We start from the raw sequence: 27341 nt of genomic DNA on the forward strand, positions 1-27341 counted from the left end.
ATCTATCTATCATCTATCTATCTATCATCTATCTATCACCTATCTATCTATCATCTGTCAATCAATCAATCAATCTATCTATCATCTATCAATCTATCTGTCTATTTATCTATCATCTATCTATCATCTATCTTCTATCATCTATCAATCATCTATCTATCAATCAAGTCTTCTATCTATCATCTATTATCTATCAATCATCTATCATCTATCTATCTATCAATCATCTATATATCTATCATCTATCTATCTATCATCTATTTATCATCTATCATCTATCTATTATCTATCTATCTATCTATCTACCTATCTATCATCTATTTATCATCTATCATCTGTCTATTATCTATCATGTATCTATCTATCTATCATCTGTCTATTATCTATCTATCATCTATCATCTATCTATTTATCTTCTATCTATCTATCTATCTATCTATCAAAGAAACAGAACCAGTAGAATGAATATATCTATCTATCATCTCTCTATCATCTATCATCTGTTTATCATCTATCATCTATCTATCATCTATCTATCTTCTATCATCTATCTATCTATCATCTCTCTATCTATCTTCTATCATCTATCTATCATCTATCAATCATCTATCATCTATCTATCTATCTATCTATCTATCTATCTATCTATCTATCTATCTATCTATCTATCTATCTATCTATCTATCTATCTATCTATCTATCTATCTATCTATCTATCTATCTATCTATCTATCTATCTATCTATCTATCTATCTATCTATCTATCTATCTATCTATCTATCTATCTATCTATCTATCTATCTATCTATCTATCTATATCATCTATCTATCATGTCTGTTTTCTAGGTATCATCTGTCTATCATCTATCTATCATCTATCATCTATCTATCATCTGTCTATCTATCGATCTATCATCTATCAATCTATCATCTATCTTCTATCATCTATCTATCTATCATCTGCCTATATCTATCTATCTGCCTTCTATCTATCATCTATCGATCTATCAATCATCTATCATCTATCTATCATCTATCTGCCCATTATCTATCATCTATCTATCATCTATCTGCCCATTATCTATCATCTATCTATCTATCTATCTATCATCTATCTATCAAGCATCTGTCTATCATCTGTCTATCATCTTTCTTTCTATCTATCTATCTATCTATCATCTATCTATCAAGCACCTATCTATCTATCATGTACCTACATCTATGTAACTTCTATGTACCATCTATCTATCATCTATCATGTACCTATCATCTGTCTATTATCTATCTATCATCTATCTATCTATCTATCATCTATCATGTACCTATCTATCTATCTATGTATCTATCTATCTATCTATCTATCTAATCTCTCTATCATTTATATCATCAGTCATCCATTTATGTATCATGTAGGCATCTGACATCGATCTAACTTTCTATTTATCACCTCTATGACCTATGTTCTATACATCCATCCATTCATCCATCCATCCATTTGTCTATGTATCTATTAATGTACCTAATCATCTTTCACTCTGTCTCCATTTCTGGTGTCTGGCGATGAAATTCAGCCCTGAGATATGCTAGGAAAGTACACTGTTACAGAGACACACCACAACTCAATCTGCGGGTTTAATGGCGTTTAGGGGACAGCTGGTAACCAAAGTCTTGAACTGCAGGAGCAGAACGTGGTACCCTGCAGGCATACTGACTAGGAAACCCTGATGGAAAACAACCAGAAGAAGTGATATGCAGTGTTTGACACTGGGACACAGCAGCTGTGGTAGGAGTTTTTCATCTACCTATCATCTGTCTATTATCTATCATCTATCTATCATCTATCTATCATCTATCAATCATCTGTCTATCATCTACCTATCATGTCTGTCATCTATCTATCCATCCATCTATCTTCTATCTATCTATCTATCTATCTATCTATCTATCTATCTATCTATCATCTACCCATCCATCCATCCATCCATCCATCCATCCATCATTTATCTGATCAGGGACGTTGGTCTGCATTTTTCAGTTTTCTTGTGGCAGCTTTGACATCATAATATTAGTCTCATAGAAAGAGTTTGGAGGAGATATTCTTTCCTCTAATTATTTTGCAAAATTCAATAATTAGAATTATTCCTCTCTCTTTGTCTCTCTCTCTGTCTCTCTCTGTCTCTCTCTCTGTCTCTCTGTCTGTCTTTGTCTCTGTCTCTGTCTCTGTCTCTGTCTCTCTCTCTCTCTGTCTCTGTCTCTCTCTCTCTCTCTCTCTCTCTCTCTCCTCTCTCTGTCTCTCTTCCTCCCCTCTCTCTTGTCTTTTTGAGATACGGTCTCCCTGTGGTTCCAGCTGGCCTGGAACTCACTATGTAGACCAGGCTGACCTCTGTCTCACAGAGTGTTGGGATCAAAGGTATGTGCCACCACTCCCGATTAGAATTACTTCTTTAAATTTCTGGTAAAGTATACCAATAAAACATGTTCATAGAAATTTAATTATTTCTTTTCATTATCTGATAGTTTAGTGTATAATTGTTCACAATAGTCTACTATCACTCTTTTAATTTCAGTGACCTAAACTATAATATCTCATCTTTTTCTTCTGAATTTACTTTTTGAGTCATCTTTTTATTTTATCTAGTTAAAGCTTCTTCATTTTGTTGATACTTAAAAAACAACAATCCGCTTTCATTGTTTTTTGTCCTATCACTTTTGTAGTCTTTATTTTATGTATTTGTGGGCTCCAATTATAGTTCTTCCTTCTATTAACTTCGGGATTACTTTGTCCTTTTTCTAGCTCCTTGAGGTAGACATGAGGTGATGTTGTTTGATCCTTCTTCTTTTTATTTTATTAAATTTATTTTTAAATTATTATTTATTTATTTACTTATTTATTTTTATTTTATTGAGACAGGGTCTCCCTGTAGCCCCAGTTGTCCTGGAACTTACTGTGTAGACCATGATGGCCTTGAACTCATAAAGATCCACCTGCTTCTGCCTCCCAAGGCCACCATGCCTGGCTACCTTCTTTTTTAATGTAGGTGTTAATCATATCTTCCTCTGAGTACTACTTTTACTCCATCCCATAAGTTTGGTTCTGTTGTATTTTAATTTTAGTTTGTCTCAAATTTTCTACTCTTCCTTTTTATTTCTTGACTTACTAGTTCATGAATGTATTACTTTCTGTAGATTTGTGATTTTTCTAGCTTTCCTTCTGTCATTAACTTCTTCTTTTACTCTATTGTGGTTGGAAGATTTCAATCTTAAATTTTTAGGGTATATTTTGTAACATAGCATGTAATTTGTTCTGGAGAACATGCCACATGTACTTGAGAGGAATGCCTGTTCTGTTGCCATTTGTAGACATCTGGTCAGGTGTATTCAATTCATTTGGTCTGTGGTGGTGTTTAAATCTCTGTTTCCCTACTGGTCTTCTATCTTGTTGCTCTCCTTCTCATCAAAAATGGGGTGTTGAAATCATCTTTACATTACCATCTTTTTCTCACTCCATTCTGCCAATGATTGCTTCATATATTTGGACACTTTGAAGTCGGATACATAAATATTTGTAAAAGCTATTCCTGGTGAGATGTTGCTTTTTTCATTATGTTATATTGTTTTCATTTTGGACTCTGTTGACAGATTTAGACATAGTCAATTTTGGGGTGCATAAGTATGGCCACACTTTAAAATTACCATTTTTATGAATTATCTCTTCTCATTGGGGTAGGGTGCCTATCTGTATCCTTAAATATAAACTCATCTTGCACTGATGGCACACAGTTGGACCCTGTTTTGTTTTTTAATTCCATTCAGCAATTTTATGTCTTTTGGTTGGAATAGTGTGTCCCAAGGGGCTTGATTCCTCCGAGGGGCAGGGCCTGCTGCAGAGAGTTGACTGCGGAGAGTTAGCCATGGAGGGAGGGGCTTTTGGTGCCATCTTGGAAGAGAAGCAGCTGCACGCTGAAGTAGAATGCCCTGGTGTCTCACTCATGTGGATATGAAAGGGGGCATTTACCAATCTAAGGCAAGACAATGGGCCCACAAGGCGTGGGCGAAAACTATTAGGGAGACTGAGGGTGGGGCATGGAAGCAATCTGGAACAGTGGGCTACTGAGCCACAGAACAGGATTGGGTGCATGTTTGGCTTTGTGTGGAGTGCTGGGTGTTTGCTTTTGTAAGTTACTCTATTCCTCCTCCCCAGGATATAAACTATGAAAAATTCAGATAAAGATATGTTGTGTGGTTTGTCTAATAGTGCCAGGGGCAAGGGACTTTGGAATGACATAGAAAACTTGGGTGACAAACTGGTGCAGGTTGGCAGGATGATAGCTCTAGGAATGACAAACCACAGGAGTTTGGGGAAAGCTAGAGCTAATGGCAGCATGGATGTGCATTTTACAGTGGATTATAAAATATGTAACTGAAAAGAGGCCAGTCATACTGAAGTGTGGGCTACAGTTGCGTTGTAAATGTGGGGAAAAAGCCCAGTTGTGGATATATGAAGATTTGTTAAAGGTTATAGAAAAACTAGAAAAACTGTTGCAGACCATGGACACAGGTGGAGCACCCAGAGAGGGGGCAGAGCACCTTTGCATAATAAAAGATGTGCTGAAGGCAGGGGAAGCTGAAAAGGCCAGGGAGGCACTGGCAGACCCAGTTGCAGAGCTTGAGAGAGAAAAGAAAGGGACACTTTAACATGTGTAAGGTCCACGGACTCAGAGGAAAAGACAGATAATAGTAAAAAAGGAGATGACCTAAAAATAAAAGTAGCTAACGCTGCCCCCTCAGATTTAACTGTTGATACAAAAAGATACAAAAAGGAAAAAAAAAAAGTTAACAGTGCTGTAGCTAGGAAATATTCCATACTGGAACTATTAAAACTAGGAAAACCTTACAAGCAAGCAATCAAAAAGCCCCTAGCCATGTGGCTTGTGAGAGTGTGGGACATGGGAGAAAATGACATCAGTCTAAGTCCTTCAGAAGTTTCACAGCTGAATTATATAACCACCGATCCATCCTTGCGATATGGGCTGTTCAACCTAGGCCACTGTAGGGGGGGAGCAGTCCTTAATGGGATGCTGGTGGGAAGGCATTAGAGATACATGGTCATTACCAAGTGAAACTCCGATAATTAACAAAGGCTGGAGGACTATAAAGGAGGGACAGGCATTACTAAGAGAACTAGTCATGAGAAAAGCAACTTATGATACCAAGTTCACTGGGCCAGATAAGACTGTGTTCACCAGAGTTATAAAGGAAAGCTTAATTCAACTGGAACCTCAAAAATGGCATGGAGCTTTAATGGATTTTCTAAGCCCTTTAATGGGACAGGATCTTTGTGAAGTGAGAGAGGCTTTAGAAGATCTAAATGATTCTAACCAGCATGTAAAACATGTCTGTAGGATAACAGACTACCCTACAAGAGATATAAAAAAGACCAGACAGAAAAATTGGTCCGTTTGGGTTACTCAAAGACAAATGTGGCAAGACTTATGTCAAGCCCAAATTCCCAGAGAAAAAATTGATAGAAAACCAAATTTGGTACTAAAGAGTTTCTGGAAGACTTTAAAACCAGAATAACAGTTTACAAAAGGCATTCAAAGGATAAAGACTGTCCCAGAGGTGGTTAAAAATCCCCAAAGATTAGATATGTACATTTCTCTTCTGATAAAGGCTATGCTAGTGGTGGAAGCAGTTTTTCCCACCAGGGCTGCCTCCAGCAGCCAGGTATGGTCAATGGAAAGATAACAGATATGCTAGAGTTGGGAGGCAGACCCAGGGCCTGCCTGACTCAGGGAACCAACAGGTGCAGCGGGGATGGAAGAAACCCCCTGCCTCCTTAGCCCAGTGTAGGGTCAGGCAACTGGAGCCAACACCTGTAACTGTATCAAGGATAAAAGAATACAAAGAGACTCCATGTAACATCCCCCAAGTGCAAAATGACTCCAAAGGGATAACTAAAGATGGTAAAGAACTAACAAAATTAATACCTCGTACCCATGCTATGGTACCTAACAAGGATGTATGGAGAAAACAGTTAATACGAATAGATAAAACCTTTCCATGCTGTGTTAGACCTTGTCTATAATTGATTTAGTAAATGATGTTAACCTTCCTTTGAGTGTTTTACAGATGTGAAACCCATTTGAAAGATACCAGAAGAAGCAAAGGCCAGCTATAGCTATAAGATTCTTGGGAGTTTTATGGTTGGATAAGATAAAAACAAGCTCCCAAACTATACAACTGTTAAGAAAATCTACAGTATGAGGGGTGGGTTGCCCCCCATGAGATGTTGGTCAGAGAGAGCTCCTAGAGGTCCTCGAAGTCACCAAGGCTATTGCCACTAATGTCAGTTGTACACTAGAAAGGTCAGTAAGGCCATGTTGCTGAAGACACTGCATGATGTGAGCATGGGAGGAGAAGAGACAGAGCTGAGACTAAGCCAAAAAACTCCATGATACTGGATTTATAACATTTATAGTGCCAGAAGGCGCTATGCAGATGATTGGGAAAGAAAGGATCACCTATGATTCTACTCAACAATGGACCCTGCATGCTGCACACTATGGACATGCCAAGCAATGTCTGCAAGTGCAATAATGGCTTGACCAACATACATACAACTGACAAACTTCTAATTGGATAAGGCCCACTCTTAGGGGTGGAACACACATCTGGTGCTGTAGACCAGGCCAACCCTCTGTGTTGAGAAAGGCTAAGGCTCTAGTGGGGAAGCCATTACAAGTATACTGTTTAATGGGGCTAGAGAGATGGCTCAGCAGTTAAGAGCACTGGCTGCTCTTGCAGAGGACCCGGGTTTGATTCCCAGCACCCACATGGTGTCTATGAACCATCCTTAACTCCAGTTCCAGGGGAATCTGGAGCCCTCCTCTGACCTTCTTGGCATTGCATGACATGGGTACACTCATATACATGCAGGCAATACACTCATACACATAAAATAAAATTAAAAAAATGAAAATAAAATGTTTAAAAAAAAACAAGTGTACTGTTTAATGAATATAGTACACCTACTGGGATATCCTTTAGGCATTTGTATTTACATTCGTGTTTAGATGTGTCTATTTCCTTCTATTTGTCTTTATATTAGAAAAAACACCACTGAGATAGATCAATGGCCACAGTTTGAAGATGGATAATGGGGAGGCCCCAGAAGTCACTATTTCACCATGATACAAGAGAGATCATCCTACATCTGTTACCCCCTCCGAGGCTCAGGGACCTTAGTGGAAGATTGGCAGAAAGATTGTAAGAGTGGAGTAAAGGGGTGGAGTGTGTCCCAAGGGGCCTGATTCCTCCAAGGTGTGGGGCCTGCTGTGGAGAATTGACTGTGGAGAGTAAGCTGCAGAGGGAGGGGCTTTTGGAGCCATCTTGGAAGAGAAGCAGCATGCACTGAAAGAGAATGCCCTGGTGTCTTGCTCACATGGACGTGACAGGGGGCATTTAATGACCTGGGGTGAGACTGCAGGCCCACAAGGCATGGGTGAAAGCTAATGATGACTGTGGGCAGAGCCACAAGTGATCTGGAACACTGGGCCATTGAGCCACAGAGCGGGACGTGGCACGAGGTGTTTGCCTTTGTATGGAGCGCTGGGTGTTTGCTTTTGTAAGTTACTCTAATCCACCCCCCCCAGGATGTCAACTATGAAAAACTCAGATAAAGATATGTTATGTGATTTGTCTAGTAGTGCCAGGGGCAAGGGACCCTAGAAAACTCAGGTGACAAATAGCAAAACAAATTTCCTTTAAGAGAATTATTGCTAGATGACCTATTGCCATTTTGTTAACTGCTGTCTGTCTCGTGCTTCTTTCTCTCTTGATGTCTTTTTTCATGTTTCATTGATTTTGGTGGTGGTGACATTATTTCTTTCTCATTTTCTTTTGTGTATCTTCTTTAGGTGCTTTTTAGTACTTATGAAGGTTATACAAAACATCTCATTGTTATAACAATCTGTTTTAAGACGATAACTTCAATCTCATACAAATTTCTGGACTTTTAGAAATGATACTACTTTAGCACTTTTAAAAACTATTTTATTATTTTTATTTTATGTATATGAGTATATTGCCTGCATATATGTAACTACACCCATGTCATGCAATGCCAGTGGAAGTCAGAAGAGGGCATCAGATCCCGTGGAACTGGAGTTACAGACAGTTGTTAGCTGCCATGGGGGTGCTGAAACTCAAAACCCAGGTCCTCAGCAAGAACAGCCAGTGCTTTTAACTGCTGAGCGATCTCTCCATCACCTCACTTTGTTATTTTTAATTTCTATGCCAGAATTAGAATAATTTCTAGCCCACTGCTACAGTATTTTGTTTTTGTCTCTATATTTCCCTTTATCAGTTAGTTTCCTGTGATCAAATTCTTTCATGGTTTTGTCCAGTGCCCTTTTGTTTCAGCTTGAACAGTTTGCTTCAGCCTTTCAGGTAAGCAGATGTAGTGGGGATGAACTACCCTACCATTTGCTTTTCTTGGAAAATATTCATTTTGAAAGATAGTTTTGCTCGATATAACATTCTTGGTTGGCGAGGGATTTTGTTTCATTTTGTTTGCTTTGTTCAGCACTTTGAATACACCACACATTGGCTTGCAAGGTTTCTGCTGAAAAGTGTGTTTATATCATGTACATGAGAAGCCACTCTTCTCTTGCTTTTGATAGTCTGAGTGGCTATGGTAGTACACGCCTTTAATGCCAGCACTCCGGAGGGAGAGGCAAGCAGATCTCTGTGAGATTGAGGCCAGCTTGGGCCACATAGTGAGTTCCAGGCCTGTCTCAAAAAGACAAAAGTAAAAAGAAAAAAATATTTCAGTCTAAAACTTAAAAATTTGATCATAACATGTCTGACTTGATTTGTGTTCATCTAATCAGAGTCTGTTGGACTTCTTAATTCTGGATGTCTGTTTTCTCCTTCAAATTTGGGATACTTTAAAGCATGCTTTTCTTTAAATTTTCTACTGTTTTTTTACTGTTCTGAAGCTCCCATACTGCATATATGTTGGTTCTCCTGAAGGAGCCACATACATTCTTAGAGCTTTCTTCACTTCTTGTTAATATTATATCCTTCTCATTAGATGATTTCAAAGGATTTGGCTTTTTTTTTTGGGGGGGGTCTGAGTATCCCTGTAGCCCCAGCTGGCCTGGAACTCACTATGTAGACCAGGCTGGCCTTGAACTCAGATCTGCCTGTCTCTGCCTCCCCAGTGCTGGGATTAAAGGTGTGTTCCACCACACCCAGCTCGAAGGATTTATCTTTGAGCTCACTGACTCTTCCATTTAAACAAGCATATGAAACTTTTACTTATTTTTCTTTCAGTTCAGTTATTGTGTTTTTTATTCCCAATATTTGGCTCTCCTTTATATTCTAGCATTTTCATTTTGTTTATGTGTTTTATCATTTTCTTGATCTCAAAACAACTTCACAATGATGATTTCAAATTGATTTCCAGGCAATTCACATCTCTTAATCCCTTAGGCTTGTTCTACAGATTTATTTTATTTCTTAGCAATAGCCATCTTTTTCTGTTCTTTCATGTCATCCATAACTTTATGTTAGGATTGATGCTTTTGAAAAAGTGGTCACTAGAAACAGGGAAAGGCAGGGAAGGGGGAGAATGCAATGAAGTTCAGTAAGGAATTATTTCTGGTTTGCACAATAGAGTAACTAATGACTATAACAACTATTTCAAAATGACTAGAAGAGAATGAAATTAGTACCACATAAAAATGACTGGAGATGGAAATGCTTCATAATATATGATTATTACACTTTGCCTACATGTGTTGAGTGATAATATTGTAGACATTCAAGTTGTACTCAGATTATGTTGCAATAAGAAAACAAGAAGTACCCATTTTCCTTCCAGACTTTAACACAATGGTTTTCTACAGGGGAGGATGCTCAGTATTAAACCTAGGTAGTTATCTGGGGGGCTCTGAAACCTTGTTTTAGGAAAATATAACTTCTCTGGGGCCGGGCCTATAATTTCTCAATTAGATTTTCTTGTCAGCTTCTTTCTTAGGACTTTGTGGTATCTTGCTCCCTCTGGTATCTGACTTCTGCATTGTGGTTTTGTTGTTTGAAACAAATTCTCATATAATGCAATGAACTTGCTGTGTAGCTGCGACAACCCTGAACTCCTGATCCTCCTGTCTTCACTGAGTGCTAGGATCACAGGTGTGTGCCACCATGCCCAGCATGCATTGCAGTTCTTTACAACAGCAATCTGTTCTTCTCTCCCTTTTCCTCTGTAGCCACCAGGCATCCAAAGTATGTAGGCTTCTTGTCAGAACCCTGTATCAGGACAAGCATCAAGCCCCAGGATTCCTCCCAAAGCTGGAGAGTCAGGCACAGTCCTCACTTGTCTCCCCTCCTGAAAGGACGTTCTTGCTTGCTTAATGCACTTCAGCTTCTTAGCTGGATTCTGGAATTCTCGGAAAGATATTCTGGCCCATGAAACAGAAAATGAGGGTTTCTGCAGGGGAAAAAGGATAGACTTGTTTAACAGCCTATGATACCTCTACTACAGTAAATCCAATTCTAACTGGGTAGATGAGGGCTTATGAAACATAAAACCAAGGGCTGGAGAGATGGCTCAGCAGTTAAGAGCACTTGTTAGTCTTCCAGAAAACCTGAGTTTGGTTTCTGATACCCATGTGTGATGATTTGAATGAGGATGTCCCCCATAGGCTCCAAGTATTTGGACATTTTGTCCCCAGTTGGTGGCACTGTCTTGGGAGGTCTTAGAAGGTGTGCCTTGCTGGAGGAAACAGGTCACTGGGGGTGGGCTTAGAGAGTTCTTAAGCCTTGCTGGATCTTGAGTTGCTCTCTAGAGGAAACAGGTCACTGGGGGTGGGCTTAGAGAGTTCTTAAGCCTTGCCTGATCTTGAGTTGCTCTCTTGCTTTGTGTCCACTTGAAGATGTGAGCTCTCTTCTTTCTGCTCCTGTTCCAGCCACCTCCTGCCACACCACCTCCCTGCCATGAAGGACTGTAATTCCCCTGGAACTGTAAGGTCAAATAAACTCCTCTATAGGTTGCTTTGGTTAATGTTTCTATTACAGCAACAGAAAAGTGACTAATAAACCATGTCAGGTGGCTCATAATTGCCTGTAACTCCAGTTCCAAGGGATCCAGTGCCCTCTTCTGGCCTCTACAAGCACCTGTACACATGTAGCTTTTTACATACATACATACATACATACATACATACATACATACATACACAAATAATAAATCTTAAAAAAGAATAACATCCTGGAAATTCACTATTACAAGTTGTAGAAAATGCATTGGTTATGTGAGTTACCCAAACCTGGATCAGTTCTTACTACAAAATGCCCTGGGAACACACAGTCATGTCAACAAGAGTACAGGGATATTGATTATACTAATTTATATCAAACTTTAATTTAGAAGAAAATGGATTTTTCCAGCTTCTAATAAAATTTAAATCTCCTGGCCCATCTTTATTCTTAGCTGTAGAGTCCCTGACTGTCCTTTGAAGCACCTGGAACCCATCGCTCAGGAAACTCTGATGCTGCCATCGTGGCAACCTGCAATGCTGGCAAGTGGCATCTGTTGTTCTCCATCTACTTCTGCCAACATGCTGAGGAAAACAGGCTTTGGAAAAAGGCGATTGGTTTGTATGTATGTAATATCATTCAGAAGTTGGTGAATCTTGGCTCCTCATAAACTTGGAATGAGGCAAGAAGTCATCTAATTTTTCCTTTATGAGTCTTGATGACCCCAGATAACTCCCACAAATCTTTTTGTGTTTTATAAAATGTTATGACTCTTTTAACTGAAAAAAAAAATCAAAATTCTTGGCAATTTTCCCATTTAAACTGAGAACATTTACTTCCTCCACATTTTTTCTTTCACTAGCTGCAATCACTACAAAAAACAAGGGCCCCTCAAGTCTCACCTTGATGTGCAGTGCAGTTGTGACACATTAGGAATCAGACTCCCATCACTCCAGCTTGCTCATGCGCTTGCTACTCCTCCGTGTGCCCTTCCATTCCACAGGCACCTGCCAATTCTTGTACCGTCAGCCCACTCCTTTTTACCTAGCTGAGATTTATGATGGATTATCTATCTCCATGGGAGTGGAACAGGCCCTGTATCATCTGAAAAACTTAGAAATGCCAAATCTTACACCTCATCCCACTTACATTTTAGGAACACTTGACAAAGATTCCTAGGCAATTTGTATGTGCACCAATGACTGCACAAAGCCCTAATCAATTTCCATGAGTTTCTTGACTCTCACAAACCTCTCACTCCATCTTCATCACTCACCATTAGTGGCCTGTGGTCCAATGTCACATTGACATGACTAGTTTATAGTTATTTTAAATTCAGAGGTCTTTGTGAGCAGATGTCATCCCAGTCCTAATTAGGTGCTGCAACTGGCATGTGCTAGCAACAGTCTTCTTTGAAGATCTTCAGGTTCAGTAGCTACCCAGATTATGAACCAGTTACTAAGGGGGCTAAGACATGGGAGGCTCCATGCACTACTTCTAAAATATGTGCATCTGGGCCTGAAGACCTGGCTCTGTAGTTCACAGCACTTGCTGCTCTTCCAGAGCACGTGTTCAGTTTCCAGCACCCATGAGCGGGTGACTCACATCTACCTGTAAGTCCAGCTTCAAGGGATCTGACACCTTTTTCTGGCCTCTTCAGGCACCTGTATACATGTGCCATTCACTTACACAGACATAGACACATAAAAATGTTTAAAATGTGGGTACCTTAACAGAGTATCCCTGAAGGAATTTAAGCTATTTATGTGTATGAATGTTTTGTCTGAATATATGTATCACGTGTACACAGTATCTGCAGAGTCCAGAAGAGGGTGCCAGATCCCCTGAACTGGAATTAGATGGTTGTTAGCTTCCAAATGGGTGCTGGGTACCTAACCCAGATCCTCTGCAAGAGCAATCAGCATTCTTAACTGCTGAGCCATCTCTCCAACCCCTTATTTTCAAAATATATTCTTTTGAGAACTTCATAATGCATACAATGTATTCTGACTACACTCAGTGTATCAGTTACTTTTCTGTTGCTGTAATAAAATACCATGAACAAGACAACTTTTATAGAAGAAAGTTTATTTGGGCTTCCAGGTCCAGAGTGATGAGGCAATCATGGCAAAGAGGCATGGTGGCAGAGGTGGCTGGAAGCTGTGACGCATGTGCAGGAAGCAGAGAGAAGGCAAACTGGAAGTGGGCAAGGCTATGACCTCTCAAAGCCTACCCGAGATGTATGTCCCTCTGCAAAGCTTCACCTCCTAAAGGTTCCATGACTTTCCCCAACTAACCAGGTGCTCAAATACTTGAGCCTTCTGGGGACACGTCTCAAAGCACCACATTCAGCTCCCCACTCCTTCCCGATGTACTCCTGATCTCTAGCTCCTGCCAATTTTGTACTTTGAAAAATAATCCATGGTACCAAATTTGTGCACCTCATGTAGGTATGGAGCATGGCTGACCTATCAGGGACCACATCCCTAAAGAAAACTGACTCTTTTCCCAGAAGCCATCAACAGATCCTTACCTAGAGGTGAGGGCTCATGAGCCCTTCCCTCTCCATGCTGGGATGTAGACTGCTTGATCTTGTGCAGGTCTTGTGTGAACTCTTACATAAATACTAATCCTGGGAATTTTTCATAAGTTGTAACACAACTTTTTCATAAGTTATAACAAGTAATTTAGGAAGTAGCTTTATATTTTCAGATTTCCCTCCATTTTGTGTATCTCTAAGGTTATCCATATGTGAATACTTTAGGTTGGCTCAGTGTCTTCTCCCTGTAAAGGCATTTAACCAGCATTTCCATAAATAGAAACCACAGAGCACAGGAGACTTACATTGAGCTTTATGAAACAGGGCAAAGGGCAATTGGAGTCAACAAGAATATTAGAATGATTTCATTGTAATTGAGGGTTTAGTCACCTGTCTTCTTCAGACTGAGTTGCCAGAGCAAGGCAACTATTTTGTGTGTGTAGAACCTACCTTGCACACACACATACAAGTTCAGTGGATGCTGGTGATAAAGCAGTACTCCAGTATTACGAGTACAAGCATGTCTGCAACACATGATCTGATAGTACTAATACTTCAAATCGTGTCAGGGAGAAAGGTTCATATGAATTGCTGAATGCCAAATCCCGAGAAAACAATCAGTATCAGCCATTGATTCTCACTGTGTGCCCCATCAGTACCTTCCAGGTTATAAATGCTTTCCTTAATATCCAGCTCCATCAGAGAAACCAGGCAATTTTGACAGTATTTTATGAACTGATTTATCAGAGGCCTGCATTTCCCCACATGACTAAGTGCCACATAAAGCCTTTCTCTAACACTTACCTGTAGAGTGAGAGAACATTAGCTACAGATTTAATGTCACCATGGAAGTAATTTGCATGTTGATGGAGAGTTAATGTAGAAATGTAAATTAAAGTGGCTGATTTGAACAGTGGCCCTGCTCAGATCCATTTCTCTATCCTTGTTAGTCCATGTTTTGGCTTTCTGTGTTTGCTGTGTTCTCCCATTACTCTGAAAATTGTAAACTAGGTCCCCCAAAATGTACTAGCACAAGCACTGAGCAGGGAGAATTCTTAGACTTGGCCTATAGTTATTGACTATAGGGTAGATTCATATATGCATGAGATGGATAGTGCACTGCATGGCTTAAAACCTTGAAGACTCCTAATTCTATGAGGATCAGATAGTTTCCTTCTATAAATCCTTATTATTAGAAAGAAGTGGAACTGCCTGGTTTGACCCAACAATGAACAAAATATTATGAACTACCCTAGGGAGTGAGTTTACACAGAAAAAGCCACTCTTTAGCATTATGGAAAAACTTTTCTTTCAAATTTAAACTGAAGCAAGAAACGCACACACTACATAGTTCAAATAAAATTTTATTGAGAATCAATATGTCAAATTCTTTACATAACATATAAATAACTATGTTCTAGCTCTTCCCAAAAAAAGCAATGGAGCCTTGGTGCTCGAGGCGGGACACAGTGCTCTTACTGCCCAGCACTACTGTATTCAGAAAAGTGCTGGCCTGAATCAGAACTCAGGAGAAGCCAGATGAGTTCCAGGAGCCAAAGGGGTATACAAATAATTGTTCTTTCATATTTTCTATTTCAAACCAGCTGGTAGAGACAAGGGTGAGCACTATAAAAGCAAACACAAATTGACCTAAGGACACAGAAGGAAGGATTTTTCTCAACTAGTTACTTAGGGAAATAGGAATTAGGAGAAAAAAAAAATACCTTTTATCTAAAACTCTACCTACCATGGAGGCTTCTGGTGCCAAATAATTGAATCTGACACAAAAGATGAAAAGAGAACCAAATGACTCTAAGGATGAAAGACTGACAGCTTGGATGACATGAACAGCTGATGCCATCTATGGAAATGGTCACGGTAATGTTGGCATTTCCATGATGAAAAGTTAACCTCTGCAATCTTTCATCACTACATGGGCAGAAACATAGGACAGGATAAACAGATACTGCCTGACAGGTTCTGAAGGCCTCACCATCTGGTATGGAGTTAGCAACGTCACTGAATGTTCTGGGAAGCAACCTTAGCCAAGAAGAAAAGCGTCTGAGAGAAAAACGTGTTAGAAACAGAGCTAAGGCAGTGAGTGAGGCTGCCTCCTGACACTCAGAATGCTGTATGCAGTTTCCTTTGGTCACTTCCCTTGTGGGAAGGTACTGGTCTGGGCTTTGCATTCTGCATTCTCTACCCGAGATTAAAATCATAATAAAACTTTCCTAGTTCTTAAGAATAAGTAAACAGCAGCACAAACACCTTTCCAGGTCAATAAGAGCCTCAAGAAGCTTAAAGAAAGTTAGGCAGTTAGGGTAAAAAGGCCCCAAAGAAATGTAGCCAGTTTCTGGGCTAAAAATCAAAATGTCCTTGGGCCTGTTAGCAACGTACTCTGTTCCAAAGGCCAAAAATGTCAAAAGTATTTGGGAGCTTGTATCTAATCCTCAAAAGATTTTAGGGTTACCTCTTGGGGGGTGGATGTTGGAGGGGAGGGAGTGGGCATGAATTTGATCAAAACACCTTATATGCATGTATGAAATTCTCAAAAAGAAAGTTGAGTTAAGCTCAGTGTGGTGGTGCACACCTTTAATCCCAGCACTCAGGAGGCAGAGGCAGGCAGATCTCTGTGAGGCCAGGCTGGGGGCTACAAGGAAGACCCTGTCTCAAAAAGACCAAAAAAACAAAAAACAACAAAAAACTCCAAAAGAACAACAAAAAAAAACAACCCCAAAACCCCCTCCCCAAAAAACCACAAATGAAGTTCAGTTGTTTGTTGGTTTTTGTTCATGAATGACAAGAGTTAAAAGGCAGTTCAGTAACAAGAGTGAACTCCAAACACTCCTGCTGTTTTGAGTTCTTCCTGGAAGTAAATTAATCAGGACACCCACAGAAGCACTGTGATCAAGTCTCCTCTGGCTTGGCAAACGTGTTTTGTACTTTTTCCTTTAGTACCTATGATAGCTCAAAGTATAGGTACGATATCATAAGACATTAAACCAAATGAGCTTTCTTCTTTTAGGGCTGACACTAGCCAAATGCATGCTTTGCTGTGTATGAGCATTACTTACTAGTGTAAATGCTGGCACCATGGATGCACAGCCTTCACCAAGCACAGCCTGTACACAACCAGCCAGCAGCACTTCAGAAGAAGCACAAGTCCCAGGCTTATAGGCATCATGGAGGGAGTGATCGAATCTTAGGAACTGAGCACTGGGCTGTTCTTTAGATCCTACTGCAGGTAGTCTTTAAACAGCCACAAAATTTCCATTTCCATCATATTAGCTGTTCTGGTGCCAGAACGAAAACGACAGAATTGCTCCTCATGGGAACCAGCACACAACCCATGGGGATTTCATTTTCAATAGAAAGAGCATGGTCACGAGAGTCACAAACAGGCACATTTAAAATTCTTGGACTTGTTTTAAAGCTGCAAAATGTTCCCAAATCAGTCAAAAAGTCTAAATAGGCCTGTGACAGGCAGTGATGGGAGGAGGGAGGAGAGCTGCTGAGGAGTCAGAACAGCGCTCAGAATCTGATGCACTGGGGGTCTTCATCTAAACATACACCTGACTCCGTGGTCTCAGAAACTGATGCACCATTGCCGTTCAAATGTGCAAGACTCACCTGTTACAGGTACGAACGTTGGAAAATGCCTCCAACGATCAGAACTCCTGTCAGAAGTCTCTTAGGAGCTACTGGCTATGCAGCCATCCCCTTTCCGCCCTCCTGTAAAGTAGAACTCTATACTACTACTTGAAATATGTCCAAATCAGTTGACAGGAAGGAATTTATCTACTCACAGCTAACATATGCTCAACACTCAAGCAGTAAATGCAACACAAATCAAACTTGAAAAGGTCAGATGAGAGAGGTGGGCTGGCTTTCTCATCACAGCAAATTCACACAGAAAATCGGCTTCTGGGTCTCATCTGAATACTGAAGGACAAAGAGACAGTTCCACAATACAGCGGAGAAAAGAATCAACTGTTACTGGTGAACCGGCTTTCACATCAGAAGGCTCATTATAACCGTAACACTAAAAGGTTTTTAACAACAATGCTGGAGTAAGTGCCTGGGTGGCTCAGTGACAAACGGGAAACTCTCAAGAGTGTGTTTACTGCTGGTTCAGACGGGCACTAGGAATTTCAAAAATGGTATTTAGGTTCCAAGTTTAGTTTGAAACTCTTGTAGTTTTCCTTCTGGAAGAATACAGTTACATTTTTGTCCCCTTTCATAATCAACTACTTCGAGAAAACCAAGTTATAAACTACTCCCTGTTGGAGGAAAATTATTAAACAGAAGGCAATCAATATTCAATAATGGTCATATATATAAAATTATGAATAGGTAGACAGAAATCATATATATTATATATTATGCAATATATAATTCCTGCCTACCTATATATAAAATTTCTGTCTACCTACATTAGGAAAGTGTGTGTGTGTCTTGGGGCTATAACCATGTAGGGTTTCTTGAACACTAGAAAAGTGTTCTACCACTGAGCTATATCCCCAGACCTCTCTTTTATTTTGAAATAGAGTGTAAATTGCACAGGCTGGCCTTGAGCTTGTGATCCTTTTGCCCTATCTTCTCGATAGCTGGGATTAGAGGCACACACCACTAGACTTGGCTTTAGTTTCCTTTAAACATTTTTTTAAAGAAGAGTAACACATCATTATATTCATTAACTTAAGCAAGAATAAGATTTCCTCCAAGCCTGAAAAATACACGTAAATGACCACAAAACACTGTGCTTATCATCTTTCCATTTGCAAGAAACTTTAACGGCTTTCATGCACACTTGCAAATAAGAGTAAATCATAAAAGGAGCTGAACCACAAAGGCAAATTATGGAAATAAAAAACCAACTACATCAAGTATACAGTTTCATTTCATGTTTCCTTGAAAATCAAGGGAAGCACTTAGCCCAGGTTTGAATACACAGAAAAGGATGTGCTGTAAGCTGCAGGGGCATGCTTTCCTTTTAGAGTTCAAATGCAGGGAACCTGGCCTTCGTGGGGACTAACAGGTCAGCCAAGAAATATATTGTTCCAGCCATTCCTAAAGAAACAGAAAGAGGTACAAGTTGTTACACCACGTGGCTCCACTTTTTAGCATTAACATTATGGTAAGAATGGCTAAAGTGCAAGGGGCATGAAGCAGCCTACATGTCACACACTGCATTTAACATTAGCGGCCCCTAGGGAAGGCAGGAAGAGAACAGAGGCATCAAGTTCAAGTCGATGCCCTGTCATGTGGCCATACTCAGCTCCTTCTCCACAGCACTGTGGGCTACTTACCCCTCTGATGCTCCTTCTCTATGCCATGAGGCCAGTGATACCTAGAGATTTCTACTGAAGTGACTCAGCATGGGCCTGGCTCCATAAATGGTGGTGACCATTACAACTACTGGTGTTAAGTAAGCTATGGTAAATATGCATGCTAATTGGTTTTTTTTTTTTTTTTGAGACAGGGTTTTTGTAGCCCAGGCTGTCCTCCAACTACGGAGCTGGGGATGACCTGCCCGACTTCTGTTCCTTGTGCCTCCACTCTTCCCCTGTTTAAGTGCTAGGTTTACAGGTGTGTGTCACCACGCCCAATTCATGTGGTGTTGGGGACTGAACCGAGGGCTTTCATGCATATGAGGCAAGCATCTTACACAACTGAGCTAAATCCTCAGCCTTGCTAACAGATTAAAGATTTATTTTTATTTTATGTGGATGAGTGTTTTTCTGCATGTATGTAAGTATATCGCACATGTGCTTGGTGCCCTTGGAGGCCAGAAGAGGGCTTCAGATCCCTGGAAATGGAATTACAGATGGCTGTAAGCTGCCGAGGGTACTAGGAAACAAACACAGGTCCTCTGTAAGAGCAATCAGTGTTCTTAACTGCTGAACCATCTCTCCAGTCACTAACTGATTTTTAATACTGACCTGACATATCAGGAGTAATATGTATTAAAAAATGACTATAAAAATCAGTCTGCTGATACAACTCAAATTCAAAACATTATTACATTATTACAAGCACAGCAGTAGTTGATGATATTATAAAATAAGTCACATGTGGAAAATACCTTCGAAGAGGGAGAAGGGGGTGTCTGGTGTCCTGCATCCATGCTCTCCATAATCTAAGCACCATTCAGCAAACTGAAAATGAGACCAAGTTTAATACTGTAATTATTTCTTCCAGAGATCCTCGAAGCTGACAGAAATCCTCTCTTAAGTGTTACTCTGAAAAATTCAAAAACTATCAAGTCAGAAAAGAGGGGTCAGTGATGAGAAATGGCTAGTCTGAAGGCAGGTATATGGCTTGGGAGGAATTCAGTGGGTGGCTTAAGCCAAATGTTGACAAGGGTATCAAAGAAGGAAGGAACAAGCTCACCCTGCCTCACTCAACACCCAGTAGAACTGTGCCCATTAAAACAATGCTAATGCAACTGCATTAAGATTGTTCTTAAAGATCATGCTAATGCTTGTTAACTATAAGCTATGGATTAAGAGATGAACTGACTCAGTTCAACAGCCCTTTTGACATCCTGGCAGAGCTGGCTTCCTGCACCACCTGACTCCTACCTTGCAGGCCCTGTACAGATACTTGACGTCCTGAGTGAGATTGTAGAGTGCCAGGAAGGCATAGGCGTTGCCTGCAGTGCCATGGCACAACCCATAGCCCTTCTTCAACAAACCATACTGCCAGATCATGTCGGCACACCGGTAGGCGTCATACAGGTACTGCTCCTCTTTGAATACCTGCAGAGTTGAGGAACATGAATTCCATCATCTGGGACACAAAGGAAAATGCTAGACAGTCCTTCCTGCCAGGAGGACTGGCCTGGCATGAAGACGTAAAGGATGCAGTGTTACACTGCTAATGATAAATTCTAATGTTGACTAGCTCTGTCTTCAAAACAACTGGGCCTGAAATCGTGTGCACAGTCTAAGCCTATGTATGCCAGTGTTATCAACACAGCAGCAGTACTGAACATGAACCTCTCCAGAAAACACATGCTAACTTCTTTAGTAACCACAATATTCTTCACTACTAGGAATTGTCTTTACACACTGGGGAAGGATCCGTGAATTACTGTCATCTATTATTTTCTGTGTATGTGTGTGTGTGTTCCTGTGTGTGAGGGTATGTGTGGAGATCAATGTCAGCTGTCTTCCTCTATTACTTCCTACCTTATTTCTTGAGACAGGGTCTCTCACTGAACTTGGAGCTCATTGCTTGGGCAACAGGAGCTCACAGTGAGGCCCAGGGAGCCTTCTGTCTCCACCTCTCAGTTCTGTGATTTACAAACATAATTCAGTGGAATTAATTATAGTCAGGAAGTTATGTACTCATCAACTCTTATTATTTGGAAGACTTTTTTACCACTGCAAACAAAACACATATTAAGCAATACATCTGTTCTCTACTTCCTAACCTTCAAAGCATCTACTTTCTGTCTCTATGAATTTATCCCAAACAATTCATATGAACTGTCACTTCACATATCTAGAATCATAACACACTGCCCTTTTGTGTCTAGATTACTTCACATAGTATGTTTTCAAAGTTCATGACTATTAAGAGTATATATTAGAATTTCATTTCTTATTTTTATGACTGAATATTCCACGATATGTATATACCATATTTTATTTATCCATTCATTTCCTGATAGATAATATGTAAATGTTTTTCAATTCTTGATTTATAGAGGAACTGTGATGAACAGTGATGTACATTTATCTGTTTAAATTCTTGTCTTGAGCTTTTTTAATTTTTTTTTTTTCATAAGCCTAGACATGGAATTGCTGGGCTACATGTTAATTAAAAGTGTAATTTGTTTGAAGGCCCACCACTCTGCTTTCCCTGGCAGCTGTGGTATTCCACAGTCCTGCTGCAATGCTAAGGGCTCTGCTTTCAACCCAGCTTCCAGGATCCTTATCTTGGCTCTGCTGCTGACATTACACCTTGGGTACTCTCTCAGAGAAGCAGCTTCCTGGGCTGAGAGATGGCGTCTGCTACAGTGGGATGGAAATCATGAGAATGGATGAGAATCCTTTCAGTAGAGCAACCTCAGGCCCAGCTAGTACCACAATCCTTTAAGGATTATATGATTCACATTAATTTATAAAAAAAAATTACGTTTTCTGTTAAATAAGAAACCACACAGTACCTTGTATGCCTGGATAAGCATGTAGATAACGCCAGGGGCACCGTGGCACCAGTGCACAAGCAGGTCTCTGGTGTCATCCAAACACGGAGGGTAATTGCCAGAAGGGAATTTAAGCTGGCAGACAAAGTCTACACTGGGCTTCACCAAACTGTGTAACTTCCCTTGGCTCACTTGAAGGCTGGGCTACAAATGAGAAAAAGAATTATTGGTTCTGCTGAAGAAACAAGACCTTCCTAGCACTCAGAATAAGTTTAAATCCAGAAGGAAAAAAAAAAGCATGACCAAAAGGAATTACAGAGTCATTAAAAAGTTTGTCATCTCATCTAGTATTTTCATCTACTACATTATTTTAATCTGTGATTTCATTTTATGATTTTTAAGCAAACGAATAAACTAAAGTTGGACCATTGGTACCATTAGTTAACTTTTATGGCCTTCTGTATTTATTACTTTTTGATGTTTGTTGTTAACCCTCATATACACAAATACCTTTCTAAATTCAATACTTGAGAACAGGAATGAGGATGTTTTCTAGCTTTCAATACCTATTGTGTGCTCTAAAGACCACAGATGCACCAGACAACCAAGCCCAACTCTCACATTCACAGAGAGGTGGTGAGTGATGGAGTGATGTTTGCAACTGGGAGGGGCACTAAGCTGGGAGACACACCGCGAAGAATCAATTTTTTTTTTGTTATAAATTTTCATTTTCTTAAGTACCAATTGTTCCCCTAGAACCACACCCTCTGAGAGGTTCTCTTCTGACCCTTCTCAAGTCCTGTTTGCTGCAGTGAATTTGACTTGTTCTTAGTCTATCTGACTTTGGTTGATCTCTCCCAATACTAGCAGAACCTAAGAATTGCTGGGCATGGAACAGTCAGCTGTTTGTCAGGCAAGCTACACAAAATCTACTGAGAAGTCTTTTTAGCTTTACTTCCCTATGGAGTCTTCAGCAACACGTGCTCACTTGTTTTCTATTGATTTTGTTTTCATTCCTGGAATTTGTTTCAGTGGGTTATGCTTTATAATAGGGAATGATGATGATGCTCTTAATTCAAAACATTTTCTGGAAGAGAGGAGCAAAGGAGCACTTCATAGAGTAGGGATCAGCAGACTTGAGTCTGTGTGGGTGGCACTAAGTAGGCCCATGTTCCCCTGCAAACTCGAAGCCTTTCATGCTTCCACACTTGGAGATGTACCGTGGCCAACAGCACCTCTGTTTAGGTTAGCGACGGTAAGGAGTGTGACATGGTGGCCGACAGGACAAGACAGCAGCAGGGTCTGTCCCCCTACCCAAGGCAGCACATGTCAGTCATCTTAACAGTCTGCATAAGCGTCCCTTACCTGCATCAGGTAGTAATAGATTCCTGCGAGGCCATGAGCAGCCCCCACGTAATATTCCTGGTACCACTCATACATCAGGGGGGACTTGGCTGTGAAGTTTCTCTTTCTAGCTAGGTTTTCTCCAGAGTTTAGAACTGTTTCACAAATCTACAGGGAAAAACAACCGAAATAACAAAATAATTAGACTAAAAAACTTCCTGGTGGGGGTGAGGACTTCTTGCTCACAGGTACTGAAAAACTGGTATCTATCAGATACCGCCTTCCAGCCAAAGGAGGACACAGTACCCTTCTACTTCAGAGAAGCAAGTATGAATCCTTTCTGCCCAAAACAGTGAGTGTGGGGAAGACCCGCACTCCGTTCATCAGCGCTTACATGAGTTCACCTGTCTGTTAAAGAAAAGCACTAATGCTTCCAGGCATTGAGAGATATAAGCACCTGGGAGAAGGGGTGGGGCCTCCATTCCCTCAGAGGGGACCTCTTAACTCTCAAAGTCTGCAGGATGACCTTCAGACTCCCAGTCGGTTCTGACAGGCATTCCCACAGCTCCAGCGTGAAGCTGTTGGTCATGTGATGGTGCTGACCTCCAGAGGGCGGTCTACACGGGGTGTGCTAACTAGACAGAAAGAGTAGGTGGGTTCTAAAAAGCTCCCCCAAACCAGAAAAAAATTGTTACCTGCTGAATATGGCTTTGTGGAACCTTCTCCTCTCCAAAGTTCTTATTGACGAAAAGAAGAGCATAGACGTAGCCTATGCGGCCATAGAGCATTTCATTTGGTGCATGGGGATCAATCTTATTTAGGTGTATGAGCCTAGGAACAGAAATACATGTCTATGATAAAGGGACAGGGATCAGGCAGTGGTACATAAGCAGTGCATTCAGAAATATATACCCCAACACACATACACACAGACACATCAGAGCTTCAATACTAGACTTCCAAGAATTTCTGCCCAGTGCAGCATTTAGCTTGGTCTGATCAACACTCAAACAGCCACAGGTCTAGATAAAATGACACGCTTGCTGCATCCCACTCATCCCCTTGGACCACAACTGGTGGCACATGACATGGCACAGAGGTACCAACCAGCCTCCCCGCCTTCCTGCTGCCTCAGCCTTCTAGTTCTTACCTGTGAAAACCACATTGGCCACCAATGTGTGTATATGTGTGTGTGTTCCCAGATTAATTTTATGTATGTACAAATATATGTATCTCTAAATATAAGTATATCCAACCATGTTCAGCTTGCTATTCAACAATACCCCATCGCAAGCCGAACATTCATAAGAGCACATACAGAGTAGTCTCACTCTTTGTGTGTTACAGAGCAGATCCTATTAAATGGATGCATTCTAATTTATTAGGTTCTTATTGACAGACTCATTTCAGTTTCTCAGACAAAATTTGTATTAGCTCCAGCCCCAGGTAAGCTGTAGTAAACAGACTTTGCCCTTCCTCTCCCACTAAATATAGCTCTTAAAATCTGGGCAGGGTTCACGAAGCAGCTATTTGAAGACTCTGAAAAGGAAATAGCGGCAGATAGGTGGGGAAAACACCAGAATTCAAAGTACTACCAGACTGAAGGTCTATTTGCCAATCCAGTACCCTTGGCTTGAGCTCAGTAAAGCCAGAAACACACTGTACCAGGGAACTGAGAGTAAGCACAGAAGGAGCCCTGGTTCGGTCTCAAGGACGAACCGGGACAGGAACTCTTTAGTAAAGGAACCTTACAGTGGATGAAGCTGTTCCTCTCTCTTCTGTTCTCTTAGGCCCCAACAGTCTTAAGTGGCAAGCAGAAGCAAAAGCAACAGGAACGCATGGGAGTCAAAACTGAGGGAGAGAACCATCCGCACAGAAGTGCTGTGGTTCCAGAGGGAGAGGTGGCCACTGCTGCTGATCGCCCTCTTTACCACTCTGTGCAAGGCAAACTCAGTGATGACAAGTGCCCACACCACCAGGGCAACCAACCCAGGGCATCAGAAAATAGGGGAAGATCCCAGAGGAAGAGCAGCTTGGCAAAGAAACCAGATGGTAGTTTGAATTCTCAGAATGAATCTTTATGCATTTTGGGGGCATGTGGGGATGGGGTGCATGTGATAGGTAGAAAAAAGTGTCCTTGCTGTTTTAGAATTTTTTAATTACATGGAATTTTGAAAATACAACTAAATTTTCTCTAAATTAGTCTATGAATTCAATGTAATTCCATTTAAGTTACCAAAACATTTTAGTTTTTCTGCCAAGACTTGACAAAATGAAGTCTTGTGTGGTGGTGCATGCCTTTAATCCCAGCACTTGGGAGGTGGAGGCAGAGGCAGAGACAGAGGCAATTGGATTTCTGTGAAAGGCCAGCCTGGACTACAAAGAGTTCCAGGTCAGCTAGGGCTAAAAGGAAACCCTGTCTCAAATTAAAAAAACAAAACCCCAAAAAACTTTGATAAAATGTTATTAGTATAAAGACACCAGGAAATTTCTGGAAAATCAAAAGTTATCTGATAGCATATGGCACTAAGTATACTATTTCATTTCTGGTCTTAAAACTTATCTCTGAAAATGATCATCCAGATTTTAAAACTCTTATTTGTAGTCTGTGTGGAAAATTACTTTTAAATAGCATAGTATGCTGTGGCTTTTTAACTTAATTTTATACTAGAGTAGTTAAAAAGCAGTTGAAGTGTTACAAGTCACCTGGGATGACTGATTGTATTGAAATATTGTAATTGGGAATCAATATTCAAGGGGACTCAGCACTTTTCTCAAAATCTATACCAAGCACTGGCTTGTAAGTACAGAAAGAAATGAAGAAAACGGCTTCCACTGGTGGCCTGAGGGCATGCGTTGGGCGTGTGGGCTATAGCACAGGCTTCTTCAACCTTTACTGCACCTGGTCTACGAGACAATGGGCTTCCTATGAGGTACAAGAACAGGTTCAGGAACTATTTTCTTTTTCCTAATAAATACTTGCACATTTGGTAGAATCAGGCTGTCACCTATGCTTTTATTTTCACCAACTCAGGACTTAGGGTACAGATGAGGTGGTAGAGCAGTTGTAATTTCTGGAGGTCCACAATACACTAAAATGAGAACACAAGAAATCCGGGCACACACAACCCTCTCACCTCCCCTTGCCCACTACTCTTCTTCAGTGAGGAGAGAGAACTACTAAAACAAAGAAGACCTGTTCCCATAACCAGATCTGCATGATTAAGAGAAGATGACATGAAACAAGGGCTGCGAAAGAGGTACAAGGATTCTTTGGGTCTTTTTTGTTTTTAAGACAGGATTTCCCTGTAGCCCCAGCTGACCTAGAACTCACTATGTAGACCAGGCTGGCCTTGAACTCACAGAGATCTGCCTGCCTCTGCCCCCTCCCCCTCCAAGGCTGGGATTAAAGGCATGCGCCACCACACCTGCCCATACAAGGGACTCTAAGGGAGCTTGCTCCACGGGAGGACAGGGTCTGGAGAAAGCATGGCAACGGGAGCTGAGTCACCATGGTGTTATGGGAAAACGAGGAACAGTATGGGAACCATCACGCACAGAGAAAGCACCAGGAGACTCATCTGGAGAAATCAGGGAAGCTCATTTGTACCTGTGGACTTGAGCCGAGTTTCTTCCCCAGTTTCATCCCTTGATGGTTTGGATAGGTCTCCCCATGTTATTCTTTAACTGCTACAAAACTGGTGGGTTTAAGTTACAGCCTGCATGATCACCAGCACAGGGGCCTACACGCTCGAAGACCACCAGAAGGAAACCTCTTCTGCAGGCACGTCTGCAGAGGTGGATATTTGGGGCAGGCATTCTGTTTTTTTTCGGTCTTTTTGAGACAGAGTCTCCCTGTATCCCCAGCTGTCCTGGAACTCACTATGTAGACCAGGCAGGCCTTGAACTCACAGAGATCTGCCACCATGCCCAGCTAGGGCAGGTATTCTTTAACAACAGCTTACTGTAAGCAAGGGCACTGCAAACAGATGTTCCCATAGATAACTGGTCTTCGTTTCTCAGAATAATGTTCATTTTAGCTTTGGTTCCCCTTTCAACACAAATTTTGGTAAGCATTAATAAAACCTTGTTTTAGGTGAGTGCTATGTCCTAACGTCTAAAAATCAATCATAAAACAGTATGAGATACACACAGAAGTGTCAGTAAATGCATGGGCACATTTCTTTTCTCCTTCAATGGTAGACATTTCTATTTTCTTGTAAGACTTTACACTTTTTCAATGCCAACAGACCTCCT

At 40.8% G+C, this 27341-nt stretch overlaps 1 protein-coding gene across 2 annotated transcripts in view; it reads right to left on the minus strand.

The window, feature by feature from the left end:
* Positions 1 to 16382: 16382 nt before the first annotated feature.
* Positions 16383 to 27341, minus strand: part of Lancl1 (LanC like 1) — a 38253-nt gene continuing 27294 nt past the window's right edge. For both annotated transcript variants that reach the window (XM_008846247.2, XM_029569913.1), the window contains 6 exons: positions 23780 to 23915; positions 23106 to 23252; positions 21762 to 21944; positions 20170 to 20346; positions 19671 to 19743; positions 16383 to 18655 (listed from right to left, as the gene is read on the minus strand). In XM_008846247.2, the coding sequence (XP_008844469.1) occupies positions 18579 to 18655; positions 19671 to 19743; positions 20170 to 20346; positions 21762 to 21944; positions 23106 to 23252; positions 23780 to 23915 (793 nt within the window). In that variant the 3' untranslated portion in view covers positions 16383 to 18578. The remainder of the gene's footprint in view (positions 18656 to 19670; positions 19744 to 20169; positions 20347 to 21761; positions 21945 to 23105; positions 23253 to 23779; positions 23916 to 27341) is intronic.

Source organism: Nannospalax galili, unplaced genomic scaffold, assembly GCF_000622305.1.
Source record: "Nannospalax galili isolate Female #2095 unplaced genomic scaffold, S.galili_v1.0 scaffold281, whole genome shotgun sequence".
NCBI lineage: Eukaryota > Metazoa > Chordata > Mammalia > Rodentia > Spalacidae > Nannospalax > Nannospalax galili.